At 37.2% G+C, this 18,914-nt stretch overlaps 1 protein-coding gene across 5 annotated transcripts in view; it reads right to left on the minus strand.

The window, feature by feature from the left end:
* The window catches only part of ATXN10 (ataxin 10), a 103,915-nt gene that overhangs the window by 21,860 nt on the left and 63,141 nt on the right, over positions 1-18,914 (minus strand). Inside the window, exon 11 of one of the 5 annotated variants that reach the window (XM_030478732.1) lies at positions 15,331-15,422. The exons of the other annotated variants lie outside the window; for them this stretch is intronic. Within the exon in view, the coding sequence (XP_030334592.1) occupies positions 15,346-15,422 (77 nt within the window). The 3' untranslated portion in view covers positions 15,331-15,345. Of the gene's footprint in view, positions 1-15,330; positions 15,423-18,914 lie in introns of those variants that run through there. 5 annotated transcript variants of the gene reach the window in all.

Genomic DNA, 18,914 nt, shown 5'->3' on the forward strand with positions numbered 1-18,914 from the left:
ACACAGCTGGCTAATAACGTGGAACTGCAGTGGACTGTAACAAAACCACAAGGTTATTTTATTATGAAGAACTATATCACTTTATTCTGAAATACACTGAAACAGTAAATGAAGCTGCAACCTATGTGTAGGCTGAAGTCTCAACCACATTTAAGTTAATTACAAAGGTTACTTAAGACAAAAAAATTACAGCTTTGCGCTAGTGTTCTCTAGTACCTCAGTCAAGTTAGTACCAAAATTTTTGCCCTAATAGCAGTTTTTGCAATTGTTTTCTAAAAAGCAGAAAAATCGAACATCCAGCATTCAAAGGCAGGTTATCTGTCTCTGCCAGTTAAAAAAAGGTATCTTTCACACCACAGCTTTATATTGCTGTCCCACTTGTTTTCTGTACTTGCCTTTGAAACGTAATGAAGATCGGTTTCATGCCAGTGAGAAATTTAAATGCATTATGCTTAAAAGAAAATGCCTTCCCCAGCAACAAAGAGACTACTAGTTTTCTTCTCTGTTACATGGAATTTAATAATCTATTTCAATTACTTAAACCAGACACTGAACAGAAGCCCATGTAGGCAAAGGTGCTAAATAAACACTAAACGAGAATGTATGAAAATGACCACCCCAGACCATGCCCACTGCTCTTGTGGCCAAGGAACAATACAGAGTTTTATTTGGATGGTTTCGGACATGTCAGTCCTGTGGGAAAAGCTGTGCTTTTTTCTCTTAATAACCAATAAAAAATATTAAGGCTAAAATTAAAGCTTTCATGCTATGTTACAGAATTCACATTTATTTACCTTACATATAAATAAGGCTACAAGCATAATTAAGGATATCTGCCCATACACAACTACTTCTGATAATCTCCCAGTATTTTCTTTTGAAATTCACGGAAGTAATCATCATTAACACAATAATTCACAGCATTAACACAATAATTCACCCACATACTGTTTCTTGAATCTTTCACTGTAGAAGCAATGAAGCTAAGCTCAGGGGTAAGAATGCAAATTCTCCGAGCATGACAGTGCTTGTTGCTGATTCTGTGTGCATCTAGTAAAATGCAACTACAATCTCCAGGTCCAGCAACTATACGGACAGTAACAGAAAATCCCAAGCAAAAATAAGCTCTTCAAAGAATCATTAACACTTCAGGCATTAGAAACATTACCTAGTCAACTAAAAGAGTACTAATATACAAAGAACATTTATGCCTTCAGGTAACAACAGCTTGAACATAAATTATTCCTCCACCAGAACATGACCAATTCTCAGTCTTCAATTGATGCAGAAAGCAGAATGAAAAATGTGTTTGTTTCAGTCAAAGAATACTTGTATTTCTTAAAATTTTTATTCGGTCTAACTATAGATAAGCAAAAGGAAATGCATTCTCACAAATAGAAGCAGACTACCAACAGTTTGAGTAATCCATGCTAACACCCACTCTTCCTGTACACATGTTACGGATTGGTATGTTGACAAATAGATAAATTTCTAGCTTAAAAAGCAGCTGGGTGCAGGAAACACACACTCTAGAAACAAGTCAAAAAATTGGAACAAGCAGGAAACCATTTATATGGAAAAACTCCAGATATGGCATTCATTACAGATCACCAGTTTCCTACCAGAGAAAAACCCTGTCTCCAACCACGTTTAGCTCCAGAGTATTACATTTAAATTCACATTACGGAACTTAAAAGAAAAAAGGTTTCTGGGAGCAACATAACTGGCAAACTTCACATTTTTATGCATTTGGCTCCTTCACTCTTTGCAATGATACTAGTTCTGTCACACAGCTACAAGTGTCAAAAAACATGCAAGTAGCACCACATGGTTCATAGGTACAGGTGTGCTGACCAGTTGCCAAACATCAGCCTTTATTTGCATTGGATCAGGGATTAAGCTGCTACTACCCAGCTTCCCCTCTCGGGAGCGCTGCTTTGGGTTTCTCATTTACCTATTCGCTGATTCCCACGAGGATAAAAACAGGAGTATAACACTATTTTTGATACCCATATTTCTCTGACAAATTTTATTTAAACTGGCTAACGGATGTAAAGGCTGGAGGAAGCAGAGTAAGGGAGAAGGGGAGTAACACCACAGCTGGGATGGCATGATCATAGCAAAACCTGAAAGATGTATTAAGGTTGCAGAAAACAAACCTATTGACTGTATTTTCTGTTTTCTCTTAGTACCCTAGATCACTGAATCAACATACTTCTGAAGAGCTGAATCACCAACATATTAACAACCATCTGACATGAAAGAGCAGAATCCTAAGCTGTATCAACAGAAGCATAGCCTGTAGGTCAAGGAAAGCAATTATTCTCCTTGGTATTCATTTGACAGCAACCTACTCAAGGGGCTGAAGCTACACCATGCAGAGAGGGAACTGGGGTTTTTTATCCTGGAGATGAGAAGGCTTCTGGAAAACCTGATGTCAGCCTTCAATACCTACAAAGAGGTTAGTAAGATGACAGAGCTGCTGTCCTGACTCAGGTTCATAGTAGTTTAAATAGACAAAATACAGTAATGGAAATGAAACTGAGAAGTTTCTGGCTGTACATACAGAAAAATTTTCTACTATGAAGATATGGAGCAGGTTGCTCACAGGCACTGTGGGCTCTCCATCCTGGAGGTTTTCAAGATTTGCCTAGAAAAGCCCTGAGCAACCTGCTCTGAATTCAGCTTTGAGCAGGAGGTTGGACTACAGACCTCCTGAAATCCCTTCCAGCTTGAATGAGCGAGTCTAAGACTTTTCCATCTCACTCCAACAAAAATGAAAGAGCTAAGACCATGGAAAGAAGTGTAAGCCCATTCTTTTCTTCACATTAGTTCAAGACCAGATTCCTTCTACCCTACTATGACCTTTTCTTGGTTATAAAGCTGGAAAAAGTTGTCAGAGTTTATCAGAGTATGTAACAAACAGAAATAGTTCTAGAAAACATATGATTCTTGCCCATTGGTGGAATAATCTTGCATATTCACTACCTTCACACAACAATCTTAAATTGATTTGTATTTTGGATGCCAGACTGTTCATATAATTTTATTCCTATAAGCTCATATAACTAAAAATTAATGCCTGAGAGTAAATAAAAAGGAATCCTCAACTGTACAAGCTAAGACGACTTTGTGTTTTCTAGAGTAAAAGGCAAGAATTTGTACAATCCAATATACTGAAGAAGTATCTGGGCTGCCTGGAATGAAAATAAAGGAATAAAAATGAGGTCTAAAATTACATTTCGTTAGGAAAAAAAAGAGTGAAAGTATAAGCAACATGGTTAACCTACAGTAAAAGCTTGCTAGCGAATACAGTAATCATTAATCAGCTTTAAGGAAAAATGTTTTATTATCTACATTCAGGAGGACAAAAAGTAATGGGCCTAACAAATATAACATTCACATTACACACTCATAAAATATTTTTAATGATGATGATTAGTCAAGCACTGTGATACACTGAAACACAAGTCTCAAAGACTCCTGGATAAGTCTCCAATATTGCAAGTCTCCACAAATGACCTGACAAATCTTAACCATGAATACTCTTTACCAGCCCTGTTCTGGACAGGTGAATGATTATGACCCTTTCAATCCTTTCTGTCTCTAAGTCTCCACGACCTTCTCAGACAGAAAATCATACTAAAATAGATCACACCAAAGAGATCCAATGAATTACGCATTGAAGATTTGTTGCCAACCTTTGGTCATCATTAAAGATACATTTAAGTCTTACTCCTGAATGTACAGATGGAGACTACATAATGACTGTGTGATGAGAAATATATCCTTCAGGCCCTGCCACCAAACAGGCTGACCAACAAGAGCCAATTTTCCTGCAAGACCTGCTCAACGAGGTAAGTGATTAGCAATTAAACATCTGGGCAGAATACAGCATTCATAAGAGTAGGAATGTATCAGCTGCTCAGGTTCACAAATAAGCTCCTCTGCAGCTATGATGGTACTGAAAAATGTTACTTCATTTCTGAGTCTCAGTTTGGTTTTGTTGGGTTTTTTTTTTTCAGTTTGTTTTTCCAAGCAGCAGAAGTGATAGGAGATACACAGGAGATTCTACTTCAAAGGACAAACGAACACTTTAGGCCCTTAGTGCTAGTGGATTCCTAGGTCTCCTGCAGACTACAGGCACTCTGGCTTAGAATAGAGGCAGCTGTGGCTTGTGGCAATCAAGTCTATCATTGGAGTTCACCACATCCTGCAGATCTACTGAAATACTTGTGGACAGAGGCTCCTTTCTCCAGGACGTCACAGCAGACTTGCTTAGCTAGTTTGAGAGCTCCTTGCAACAGTGTGAATAACTTTGAGAGCTAAGAGAAATCTCTATGTCCATTTCGGTCAAGGCAATGTCTCCAGAATACTCTTCCACCTACTACGCAGTTTAGGTAAGCACATATTTAACATTTTAATGTTTGAAATGCAGAAATCATGGCAACAAAACTGGTTGCTCTGCTACATTAATTTTAAATATATTCTCCCTTTTTCAGCATTATTTCCTGGAGAGACATGAGGTTTATTTCAACTTTCCCAAAAAAGGTGACCCTTGCCTCTTTCTAAGACATAAAAAAAGGTAATTTTAAAAAAATCTTAGAATCTAAGAGTGGGATTCCTTTGTGATGTCCTAAAGCTCTCTGAAAAGAACTGGTTTAGAAGATGACTGTTTTGGCCTTACTGAGAGGGGAGGGAACAAAAGAGAACATGAAGGTACCAACCACACAATCAGGACTACGTCAAAACAAGCAGAAGCTAGAGTGTCCAGCTACTGGGAGAGGGTAACAAGTCATCTCAGTTTCTGAATAATACTTTCCACTACTCTTTCCAAGAGCAAAACATAGGAGTTTCCAGCCATTGAGATGATAATATAAACACTTGAAAATTCAAGAGACAGTAATAAAATTGGCTCATTTGTTTTTTAAACAATTCAGCTTTTATCATTCACTTATTTACAGTTCTTGAAACAGAGTCCACTTTTCAGTAACAAATAGATGCTGCTATGAGGAGCAGGTTCTTAGCTCTTCTTAGGTTTAGATCTGCTACTTAATATGGATAAAATATGGTCCAACCAAGATGGATTTTGCTTGAAACACAGTATTTGCTAGTATTGTCTTTGCCTATAATGGCAGCAGCAGTAAGAGAAAAGCACCCTTCAGTATTAAACTCCTACGCTTTATACAAATTTGCATCAGAGTATGTTTTTCTACTTGTAGGAACTCACTATCTTATTCTCAGCCCACGAAACCCAGTAACTGGACAGTCTTGGCTTGTTGGTTTCAGATCATTGCTATAAAAGAGGTTCTTTTATTTTTCTTCTTTCACCAGAACAAAAAATAAAATTAAAGGAAATTAAGAATTAGCTACCTGACTGGAACTGGGCTGAGGAAACAACTTACACAAGATCATCAGAATTTCAAAATTGTATGTTGTTCCAAAGCAGAGTGAAAAATGAAGACTTGAAATTACTCTAAAGTTCTGAAAAAGTACAAAGATAAGGTTGGGTAAGTCAAGTCAGACAATTAATTTCAGCTGTTTTAATCACTATTGCAATAAGAAGTTTCATGTCATTCTGGCAAGCTGCCACTGTTTTGGTGGCTACGGTATTTTTGCCTTCCACGTCAAGCTTAACAAAGCATTTTAAGCATCTCTCAATTAAAATGCGGGACTTTGTTTTGTGGGTTGTGTATATCAGGGGTTTGGTTTTTTTCGGTTGGTTTGTTTTGCATTTTTTTTGGGGGGGGGGTGTTTGTTTTGTTGTTTTGGTTTGGTTTGGTTTTCTTTTCACTTTCACATTTTATACTATGTTGGTATAGCTTTTCTTCTGGAACAAAATTCTAGGCACTCCATAAAATATACTAATTTTGAAAATCATTTACATTGACAAAAAATAGATTACCACAGCATGTTTCTGTTGAAGATTTCCTCATTACCATTCTACACATGATCACACACTCTTCTAGCCAAAAATCAGTACAACAGTTTTGTGATCCTGTAGTAACCTCTTCATTCTATTGCTCACGCCAGCTTTGGTACTTACTTCATTTCTCTCCCAACAGCCTACACACCTGATTTGCTGCTACCTTCCTTCAACATTCAATTGTTCTTTGAAACCCAGTTCAACTGAAATATCCCTTAAACCCACCAATAGCTTACAACTTAGAGTGAGTGGGAATGGAAAAGGAGAAAACGCAATCCAAATTCATGCCCTCTTTTGATGAATACACACCCTCACTGAGGCCATGTGTCATCACTCTCCCACATTACTACTGTATTTCAAAATTGTTTCCACTCCCAACATCAAGGATTACAACTCTTCTTTGGAAACTTCTGAATTTAGCAAGCAAAAATAAATGCCAGTCAGATGTTCTGTCCTCTAATGATGACTTTTGTTGTGTCCAGCATTACTTTGCATTCTCCTTTTACTTCAATTTGAACCAAGGGTTTAAAAAAAACCCTAATTCAATGACAGACATATAAATTCATCTGTGGCAAAGATAGAAACACACAATACTCAAATGAAAATAATGTGTGAGAAAAGATTTAGGATGATTTCGAAATGTACAATGATTTGTGCTAGTGATTACTACACTTCATGGTAAAATTCTGCAGCTAAATACAACAGCATGCCACAGTGAATTGCAGCGCTTGGAGTGCACTGTCAGACTCTAGACCAAAAGCAAAGTACCACAACCACCCAAGTGGTGACAGTTTCCCCTAATTCCGCAGAGTTTCCTACTTCAATTATGTAGGGGCTTCAGTAGTGATAAAATTTTTTAAGGAACTGTAAAGAATAAGTTATTGTATATATCACCCAAAGCTCACAGCCAAGGAAGGGTGGGAGGCAAGTAAAAAAAAAAAGCTAGTAGGCTAGAAGATTGGAAAGAGCACACTGACATTATTAATGGCATTCACTATTTTATGTTTCCACATTCCCTTATATGCACAGCTTCCAAGATTTTAGTAACGGGTCAAAGAACAAACCATTAATTTTCCAGTATGTGTGTAAAGGACTCACACTATATTACAGGTTAAGTATAAAACTATCTTTAATGATAATTAGATTTTTCACTAGGTTAGAACACAGTAAAATAAAGCGTTTCACCAAAGGACTGTAAAATGCCTTTTTAGAACTCTACAGAACTTGTAAATGGTAGACTGCAGGATCTGGCTGACTACTAAAGCCAGAAGACAGTTTAATGCTGTTTGCTGCTTGGGTTTTAAATCAGACCAGTCAGGGAAGCCTTCAGAAGTCTGCACCCAGCCATACAACTCCATCACTTAATACCACCATACATAATACTCGCTGAGCAATGCCAATTTCACACTCCATTATACATAAAACATTACATTTTCCAAGAAACATATAAATAACAGAACCATGGTCCTTTTCAAAGTAAAAAACAAAACCAACCAGATCTTGCAATTACAGTAATTGCTTTGTTTCAGGAGTAATAGATGTGATCTCAGTTTACTGCAGAGCAATACATACAGCCTACTGGGGATGGTTTCAAAGGAGGCTAATGCAGGTGCAAATCTAGTCTCACACTGGGAAAGAAGCTTTAGACATACAGTATTCTGCTGAGACTGATTCCTATCTCCTTCCCAATAACTCTTCTCTTTTATGATACCTTCAAGTCATGGAGTATTATTCATTCAAAATAGAACAGCTAGCACATAATTTCAAATACAAAGCAAAGCAAGTACACTTTCTTTCATTTTCCAGAAGTCATTCATTGGCTCCTTCTTTATTTTATAATCCTGTACAAACTATCAATCCTGGTCTAAGTACTTCCCTGTAAAGCCCTTTCATTTCTTCCTCCAAGTCATTTTATAACCAAATTCAGTACAATTTTTATTTAATCAATGCTCAGTACACAAATAAATCCTGGCAATTTTCACTAGAACATTCAGGAAAGGTAAGGGAAAGTTGAAGTGTTCAGCTTAACTTTGTAATGACGACTAGGTCCTCTTTACACATTGATCAAACACCAAGCTCCTTTCAATCTACTGTCACAAGCTCTCTATACTTGGCTATCAGTTTCTGCCCATATTACCTGAAAGAACAGCAATTAAAACCTATCACATTTATGTCATATGTGGCAATAACAGACTGAGAGGTGCTGGAGCTCACATTTTTAAGTTTCTTACATCTTTTTAGTATTATGCTTCTGTAGAAAGCATCTATTGTAAAGTAAAACAAATTGTAAGCAGTGTTAAAAATAAGAAATTACCAAAAATAAACAGAGTAACTTTTGGTTCAGTTTAACCTCGTTTACAAGTCAGATTGAATTTATTTCTTCATGACTGCACTAATGCCACAAACGACTACAGCAACATTTCTACTGAGAATAACTATAGTCACATATTTTACGAATAAAAAACTCTCACGGTTAAGAACTTTGCCTGAAGAAGGTACTCTATTCAAGACAGAGTATCCCAGACAGACTAAATTATTTCTCCCACGCTGAAAACAAACATTAAAAGAAAACAGACTTTCAGTGATGAATTTAAAAGATTTCATGGTATCAATCCAAGAGAAGATGTGGCATGAGAGAAACACTTTTCAACGGAAAGGTATTCAAATATATTAAGAGAGGCTTTATTCACGTTAATAATCAGTAACACGATGTGTCTGTTCTTCTCACTTTACGGCACTCTGCAAAACAATGACTCAAAAAAACAATGACTCTCAACAAATGTAATTTATAAATTCATTTGTAATTCAAATTTGATTTCTCACCAGCTGTGTCATATAAACTAGTCATTTAATGAAAACTGGAGATGTCCTAATGAAGGTGTTTTGAATTGCCAACCTCCTACGGAGCAGCTAATGGCACTGTATGCTAACATGGAACTTGGAAAATATCAGTGTATGGGAAGATGACAAACTAGCCTTTTCTGTCATTTAAAGAAAAAAAGTATTAACTTAAGGTCTGTAAACCAGTATAGTTGCATTAAAGTATTATTCTTTCTCAGCTTAAGCAAATAAATGGGGAAATCCCTGTGCATGCATACTATTTAAGCATTTAATGTTCCTCACACTGCAAAACAGAAAGGGTTTTACTTTGGTTTGGGGTCTTTTTTACAGCTCTTACATAAGCAGAACCAAATCCTCAACAATTCCAGGATTTTGCTAGTAATGGTGTTTAATTTTTCATTTTTAACTGAAAAGGAAATCTGAATGTTGATCTTTTAATGACTGTTCATCATTCTTGATACTTGCAACCCTTTTGCTAATGTAACTGCAGTTAAAAATAACTACTAGAGTGTTTTCCCACTGACAACTGTTATAAAGTTTGATTCTGGTGGCATAAAGTTTTCACTACTTTTCCATTATAGTTTTGGAAAATCCCAAATTGCCAAACCACAAAAGGACTGAGAAAGCAAGCCAAATAATACTCTAGGTTACAGTAGTGTAATAGTTCAGTACTTGGCCCCTTCTAGCAGTTATCTACAAACATACCAATATAAAAGAACAGAATAAATCCTTGCACCTTACACTACATCCCCATGACAGCTGAGGAAGTCAGTTATCAAATGACATGGTCCACTTGCTTCATAACCCAGCTCAACTGCATTCTGAAATGCCACTGCTGACTCTGAACCCCTATCCCCTGGAGCACCCTTTGACAAACAGGTAAATGTAATACTTAACAAATGTCTCCTGCAGGTTGAGAGCTATATGTATTTTGAAAACTATTTTCAATGAAAACAAACTACTGAAAAGGTTAGGAATTAGAGAATGTCATAAGGTTAATGGAGGAGCAGGCACAGCAGCTTCAAAACCATGTGCTGCAATTCAAGAGGTCTGCAAATGAACTAGCAATGAGTTGTCAAAGGTTTACCTACGCAAAACATCTTGAGATGAAGGGTGCCCATGGCCAAGCCAATGGGACCCAAGGTCTACTTCCTCTTATTGTAATCAAAACAAGCACAAGAATCATTGCAAGAGATGCAGAACATAGGGAGGAAGTAAGGAAAAGAATTATCCACATCATCCTGCCTCATCCCTGGCAATGTTCAAGGCCAGGTTGGATGGGGCTTGGAGCAACCTAGTCTAGTGGAAGGTGCCCCTGCCCATGGCAGGGGATTGGAACTGGATGAGCTGTAATGTCCCTTCCAACCCAAACCATTCTATGATTCTATGACCTTAGGTGAACAATACACTATTGCAGTCTGAATGCTGCAACAAACTTCGGTCATTCCAACTCATTTCAGGAGAACTTTTAATTGCATTAGTAAGAGATGCAAAGAGATGCAAAGAGAGGCATGCCAGGCTTCAGCACTGGCTTGTGGTTGATGTTTCTTGCTGTACTCTTTGGATGGTCCCAAAGGGCTGTTGGCTCATAACAACTAGCACTTCTTTGGACAACACTCACGAACAGCTGGGTATAGGGTGTAGGCTATAGGCTCTTCCCAAAGACGTATGGGAAAGGTGGTTCTGTGATTTGATTTTGGTGGGGTAAGATTAAGGTGAAGGAGGAAAAGCCTATAAAAGAGAACGCTGTCATGCTGATGTGAGCCATGCCAAACTCTGCAACCTGCCCTGAAGGCTCAAAATGATCTCTAACACTTTTTACTTGCTGTACCCCCTAGTGACTGGCCCAGTCCTCATGTGACATTGACTGCGCTTCTTTGCTGACGGTCCAGACTTAAGGAAAGTTGAGCAATTATCCTTTACACTTACCTGAACTCCTCTGCTACCTGAAGAATAGGCATTTTCTTTTAATGATTCTTTACCTGAACTCCTATTACCTGAAGAATACGCATTTTCTTTTAATGATTCACCAAGCATAACCTTTGCACAGGATCAGATTCTCTTATTAAGATAAATTTAGCCACCTTGTTGAGATTAAGATCAACTTTACATTTAGAAAACACAAGAATCCTGATGTTGTGATTTATATGTCTATAAAACCCATATATTTAGTATGCATGATATACAATAACTCAGGTATGCATGCTCTAGCACTAAATTTCATGCTGAAAGCTTGCTAATGCCTCAGGCTATTGAGCGAGATGATACATGAAACTATACCTAAGGAGACTGCATACTAGTTTCTTAATTTACCTCTAAATTACAACTACCAGAGGGGTTTTTTGACTATTTGTGTCTCTAAATGTCTTGTAGTCTGGGAAGAACAACTGCAGGTTACTATGAAAGTAAAATTCCCAGCTTCTAGGTGAACTCATATATGATGAACATAATTCTAAGTTTTTTAATTTGTAAAGGTGTCATACATATTGTTTTAAAAATTCCATAATAAATGTATCCTTTTATATGGTCAATTTACATTAAAATTTTATTATGCAAAACAAGAAATGCATATATATCCTCAAGCACTAAGCCAACTGTTTATCAAATTTTACATGTTCTGTTTAGCTTTATTTATATTAGTTTTTATCTTTCTTGCAACAGATCACCGATTTGATTACAGGTCTGTACTTATGAAGTCAAACCTGCAGGTTTTAACTGGAAACTACAGAGTTCTTGTTTCAAGGCGCAGCTTCATTACTCTACATAAAGTAGATACATACACCATGTTATTAAAACTTCATTAAAGGAAACCTACACATGCACAGGAACTCTTACTAGCAAGTCCATTGAATTAAAAAAAATCTCATATGAACAGAGCTGGAGGGTACATTTCAGTAGCTGAAATTTGTATCAAAATAAATGCAATCATAAAATTAGTTTGTATTTTTTTTAAATTCTCAAGACCTACAAGTCACTAGTTTGTTTTTTTTTTTAAGAACAAAGAAAACTTCTATAGGAGTTTATTAATAAACACCGTTTTCTTTGAAGATGATTTTCAAAGGGACAGGTTGACACTTCTTTTATAGAAAAGCCTTCAGGAGCAGGTTGACAGTAATGGCGGGTCAGAAAGTGAGAGGAGAAAAAGCACTGAATCAGAACCTCAATCAACTGCCACCAGATTGATCTATTGTAGGGGTGTTAAAAATGTCATTTTTACTTTTAAAATTAAGAAAGCGTTTTTAAGCTTTCTTTCTCCCCCAATACCATTCCTTTCTTAGAAAAGGTGGGGGGAAAAAATGATTTGGAGGTAAATGTTAATGCTTATCCTACCCAAAACTCAACAGAAATGTGGCCAACTTCAATACGAATTTGCAGTGCTCTATAACTATGCTCTAGTACAGTAATGTCTAGACTAAAATCTAAATTAATCTTATTTTCTCACAAGTAAAACTCATGTCAAACCAAAGCAGACCATAAGACTAACACACACACAAAAAAGAAAGCAACTCAATACTTAGTTTAGTTTATGATCTAGTTTTATTTTTCAAGATGAAGCTAGTTCTCATATTAAGTCCAGTTTCAATATTTCACTTGAAATATCAGTCAGATTGTAATAACTTGAAAAAAATTAAAGCAACCTGAAATATTGCATGTTACCTCAAAAACGATTAGACTGAAATGAAGCACACTGGATATTTTTACTTTACAGGCAGTCAACCACCTAAATTTTTTTGTAATACTTAAAAGCAGCAAAACTGTATTTCTGAAGTTACACAAGCAGAATAAATCTCAAATTAAAATACTGCAATAGCGTTGATTATACCTATTCATATTGCAAATGGATCCCTTATACTGGGTGTTTTGTTCCTCAGGAAACTGTCATCAGCGGAATATAATTTCCATGGTTTGTATCATATCTAAATTGCACAGTGGAATATGTGTGTTGTTCAAGACTCACGCATTTTTGGCACTTATAATTTTCAAAGTACTACTGGCTTGCAAAGTAAATTTTTCAGCCTCTAAAGTCATATAATTTACGTTTATACAAAATTTTTCATGTTTTCAAGTATCAGTGTTTTCTTTTTTCTTTGCACATTATTAAGACTGCTCTATAGCTTGTATTTTAACGCAGTTCATTGAGAGATGCCAAAAGACAACATCATGCCACCATTTAACAATGCAAACTTTTTTTTTTTTAAATTTTATTTCCCCAGAAATGGAACAAAAGTTATGATTCTTACTCAAGAGATTTATTTGAAAGAGATGATTTGAAAATCTCTTTTACAGTATATATGAGTAATACAATCTAAACACTGCTTGAGGGAAGATTAGTAAATGAAAGACGTACAATGCAGTTAGTTTCACCAAAAGTAACACCTCTCTTCTGTATTTTTCTCATAGAAGCCCCCCACAGTAGTATATTAAGGCAACTGATCAGCTTGTGTATGTGTGCATATATATATATGTATGTATGTATGTATATAGAATCATAGAACGGTTTGGGTTGGAAGGGACCTTAAAGCTCATCCAGTTCCACCCGCCCTGCCACAGGCAGGGACACCTTCCACTAGACCAGGTTGCTCCAAACCCCATCCAACCTCGCCTTGAACACTGCCAGGGATGGGGCAGCCACAGTTTCTCTGGGCACCCTGTGCCAGTGTCTCACCACCCTCATTATAAAAAACTTCTTCCTTATGCCCAATCTAAAGCTCCCCTCTTTCAGTTTAAACTGTTACCTCTTGTCCTCTCATTAGATTACAGACAGCAAACCAGAAAATAGCTAATTTCTATTAGTTATCAATTTCCCTATTCCCTAGAATTATGGAAAATATTCCATTTCACAAATCACAACAATGAACAATAAGAAACGAACACCATCTTGACAGGAAGACTGCATCTGCAGTTTCAGTACAAGTGTGTGGGTTGGTGCCCAAACTACTTAAATCTTACTTTATCTTGCAAAGAATAACTTTGGTCAAAACTATCTGTTATTTGTGTATCACAACTGCCAGTAGTTTCTATACCTATTTTAGTCATTTAGAACCTGCACAAAGACATTTGTTTTCTCCCAAACCTAGATCAATGGCAAAAAGAGTACATTTCAGAATTTTGGACTGCGAGGGTGCATCCACCTGTATCAGTGTTTGGAAGGTGGATAAACATATGTGCAGTGCTGTTGCCTGTTCAGTTACTTTCTCTCATGCTAAATCCATGGGGATCCTCCACCTGAATATACACTGATTATCAGCAAGCACTTAATCTTACCCTAACAAGTGATAACCTTACAAGAAAGAAGAAAAATCACACTGGAGGCACAGGTTTCTTCTTTCCTTAGAAAGAAGCTTAGCGTCAGGATATGTGATGGAAGCAGCAAGTCCCGTGGTGTTTTCTAGTGGAAACGCTTGGAGGAAAGATGGAAGGAATCTTGCTAGCAGTCTCTAATCAACTAATGCTTTAATACATACAATCCAGCCATCATCTTGGCCGCCCATTTCTGCAGCCTTTAAAAATAAGACGCTTCAAATACTTTGGTCCCCTTTGGTTACTGGCATCACCAAACTTCACTCAAGAATTGCTACACTGAAGAGCAAGCAAAATACTGCCGGTCTAGCAATTTAGAACAAACAGCAGCACCCAATGGCAGAAATTCAAAACTGCAGATGACAGTCTGCACTTTCTCTTCCCTAAGATACAAAGAAAAAGCTGGAAAATGGGAAAAAAAAAATCCAACAACCCATAACTAGGAAAACCAATGGTCTCTATCTCAAGACTAGATAGATGCTCTGATAAAGCCTCATGTGCTTCAACACGAATTTTAGCAAACGATTTTCAGGGTTTGTGACAGAAGTTACACTGGCTCAAAGGCACACAGGTGAAGAGAACTGAAGGCTTACAGCTGCTTTTTTGATAAAGCAAAGCCAGGCTGAAGTGTGCAATACAATTCACCACTACTGACCCTAATGATGGGCTGCCACAGGAGTGGGGGGAGTTAAGCAACTGAATCCCACTTTAATGAAACAGAAACCAAACACCAGACTTGTGCAAGCACATTTGTAAGCTTTTATCTAGCTCGATGCTTCTCTGATTTTGGTGGGAAAATTACTATCAGGACTCAGTGGCATGTGTTCAGCATCCTGCTTGCTGACCACTGGTAAGGAATCTTCCACCACTCCCTTCCACAAGTCTTCACATAAAGTCTCCTTCATGTCCTCCTCACCCTGAATGTAGCACAGAGTACCACAAAACCCATGAGTTACCACAGTAAATTCATCACAAAATGTAGACTATCACATATGTCATGTTCCATTATTTCTTCAACAAAAAACCCAAATAATTGCATGTAGGATGGCAGTTCAGGTAAGACAGCTAAACTCCAAGTTCAAGCTGAGGTTACAATAATGAAAAATAACACAGAAAGCTAAAGAAATTCCTTGTTATAGTAATGGAAAATACATGCCACTTGTATCTGACACCAGTAAAAGCAGAAAGAATTTGGATTAACAGCTCAGATCCGAGCTGGAGAAAAAGTTTTCAGAAAGACAGATATTTTCTACATATGGTGGTCTTGCTTCCAACAATCAGCAACACTGGCAAAGAGCAGGAAACAGACAAATTCCCTGCCTGCAACACAGGGTACGGTATGTCTTCTGAGAGCCTTTAAAAAATAAAAAAAAATATCCACATCAGAAGGTGGTTATTTTACTAACCGTTTTCATAACAGTGAGTACCCCCAAAAAATTAAGTTTCTTCACCACCTAGTAAACTAGCAAGAAACATTTCTGGTTGATACGGTGCTCTTCACTTAACTGAGAATGATATATAGAACAACAACAAAAAAATTCTGAATACCTCAGAATATCTTGCAAGCCACTAGAACTTTAACATCCCTTGTTTTACTAAAGCATTTAAATCCAAGCTGGAGAAAGGAAAAACAAAGCTGTCATGACTCCAGACTCCTTTTTCTAGAAGCTAGGCCACATCATCTCCCATGTTTACAGGCCTCAAAATATACATCTGGACAAAGAAATGACAAAGCTGATTGAGATTGCTGAGGAAAGCAAAGACATTTTCAGATTTCAGTGGACTTTAAACTAGGGTATTTGCCCAGAAGATGCTGAGGCTGTTCTTGAAAAGAGAAAGTGCCTGCAAAGCCCAGGAGAACACTCCTCTGTTTTACAAGGAGGTAACATGCCAAGAACCCACCTGTGATATCCACAACACAGCTGTAACCCCTCATTATATGGTTTACTCTGTGTTTACAGAAATTACTCCAAGCAGCAAGGACTGCCACACAACACACATTTCAAATAAGTACTACATCAGGCCATTCTGCAAATGGGTAAGTATAAAAAGCCTGCTACAGCACAAAACACTCTCTGCTGAACACCAAGCTTATACACATGGCAGACGTGAATTGGTAACTCCTATCTGGTCCATTGTGCCAGGAAAGGAGTCCCAGGAACCTCTGAGAATTCTTCCATATAAAGGCCAATACCTTATCTTTTCAATTTCAGCCTGGCTTAAAATGCGTATTTTCATATGAGCTGCTCCTCTCTAGACAAATTAAATATAAATGCTATGGATGCAGTTTCAATACTTAGAATAAGTGTTTATTGTGAGTTTGAAAAAGGTCTGGAAATGGCTGTTTGACAACGGTGTGCTGAGCTTTGCTTTAAAAAGGGCTAGAGTCCTGTGTTGTGCTGCAATGGTAATAGGATTCAACACCAAACAGGGTTCAAAAACCATTCAGAGTCAAGAAGCCAACAAGCCTATAAGTTGGTACTGACTGTGTGGAAATGTATGCAGAGCCAGCTTGTTTTAATTGTGAATATCAGAAGACATCTAGTCATCTTACTCTTTTCTACCTATCTTCGCCCTCCACTATAAATCAAAGCAATTAATTTCTAGAGCTATCCAACATCTTAATTTAAAAGACTGAACTTCACAAGATAATCCTCCTCTCACAGTCTTCCTTTTACTCCAAAACACCCAAGTCCTGTTCTTGCTTTTGGAAATGTATGTTGCATATAATCATTCTACAGACATCTTCACATTGGCAGAAGCCAATGTAGTTTACATTTATGTATATTCAAGGTTTGGTCAGAATCTCAGCCTATGATTCATGAGAACATAATAATATACAGATGGATCTTTATACCCCTTTATCTGTTAGATGGTAATTATAGTAATCCTCCACATGAAGCAGGCCAGTAACATACAAGAAGGCAAGTATGGTACTGTGTGTATGTCAGCCTTCACCTAATCACTGAGGATATCCAGACAATCAATATGTGAAGATATCTATCTCTTTTGTAGTATGCAATTTATATCAAATGGAAGCTGTTTAAAATAAAAAGCTTTAGAATAACAAAAAATAGCCTATGCACTACTAAAATTACCTTCAATATGAAACTTTGACTGTACCTAACTGCACCTAAGTTCCTTGCAAGAGAAAACTTCAAGCGAAACTGGTCAAACTGGACAAGTCACAATGAATGACTTGATCAACATTATCAATTGCCAAAAATTGGTAAGGTGGAAGAGGGAATAGGAGTAGGACAAGAGGGAACATTAACTTGTTGCCTATAAAGGGGAAGTACAAGATAAGTTTTGGATTATTCTCTAACAACAAATCAATCATGTTCTAAAAATAATTCAGGACTTTATAAATGGTACTGCAGTAGGCATGCATCTCTGACCTAAGGGCAAAAAAACTCCACACCAACCCTTTATTACCCATAGTGTCCCATCACTTGGAGATCTCATGATTCTTTTTTGTTTAACAGTCTCCAGCTCTTTGAAGAAAATCTTGGCACTTCATTAAGGATTCATGATTGTGACAGAATTAAAGACTAACATAAAATCCATACGGGACCAGGACTAGAGACAGTTACCTTATATGTCAAACCAGATACTTTTAAAGGCACTCTTGAACCAGAGACACTTTTCTACTTGGGGTATCTCTGTACTGGTTAGGTAGAAATCTTGTTTCCACAGCAAAACCTAGGCTTTTTAAAGCACTTCTCTGAGAAAGTCCATTTTAAGCTTTATTGCTGACTCTTACGGTGCTATACCTGGACAAAACCTACCTATTAAAGGGCTCAGTCCTGCAACTCCCTGAATGTTTTGTCCTTGTATAGCAAAGCATTAAAACATACAGATAGGCACAACATTAGAACAGCCCCATTCAAACAGTGGAACCATGCAGAACTTTAGTTAGACGTGCAGGAGCTCACCACTTTGGATCACTCAGATCCAAAAGGCTCTGCTGTTTCTGCTCAATTCTTACAACCAAGAATCTTGCCCATTTCTGGCTTATGTTTAAAATTAGGAAAATACGATAATCACAGATACGCAGGTTTCTAATGAAGAAATCAAAGTGGTTTCTCCTCCCTCTCTCAACAGCATGCAGATAAATGTGGGATGCTCTTCACTGCAACTCCAATCCTGCCATGCCAGCAGGATGTAATTACTTTAAAAAGTTAAACTAATCCTGAAAAAAACCCCAAGAAAAAACCCCAAAAAAGACAGAAATTGGATAAGCTCATACACTCTTTCTGAAAACCTCAGGTAAGAAAAAGCCAGTTGTTAAGTAAAACAAAGTATTTAGTTTTAGTTTGAATATTTTTAATAATCACTACAGCAAGACTAAGTTAAGGAGCCAAATGGTGACAATTTTATCTATGGGTGCTGGCACCTTTTTCTAACTGTATTCTAACCGGATTCATTACACACCCAGCCCCAGTGAAAAAAAGAATGAAAAACTGAATTCCAAACAAGTCAAATCTTGTTCATACTTTCAGGCAGAACAGTCTTCAAATTAGGGAGCTAGTCCTATATAGAACAATTTGGCTCAGATATATATATAAAAAAAAACCAAAGTTACCATAAACACATAAAACAACATCCAGATGTTTTATTTGCTACTTTATACTGTAGAAGCTTCCCACCACCACCACCTTTTCTCCCAGAAAACTTCCTTTCTCAAGTCTGCAGTGACAAACCCCAACGTAACTGCATTAGAGGAAGCACTGTTGTCACCTCAAATAAAAACCAGGCATGTGAAAAGATTTCCTTCATAAATTGTTCACCTCATTAGAGTGATTCCATTTTGGTAAGAAGGTGCCAGTACCAAAGACAACCCTGT

Source organism: Strigops habroptila, chromosome 3 (genome assembly GCF_004027225.2).
Source record: "Strigops habroptila isolate Jane chromosome 3, bStrHab1.2.pri, whole genome shotgun sequence".
Taxonomy (NCBI): domain Eukaryota; kingdom Metazoa; phylum Chordata; class Aves; order Psittaciformes; family Psittacidae; genus Strigops; species Strigops habroptila.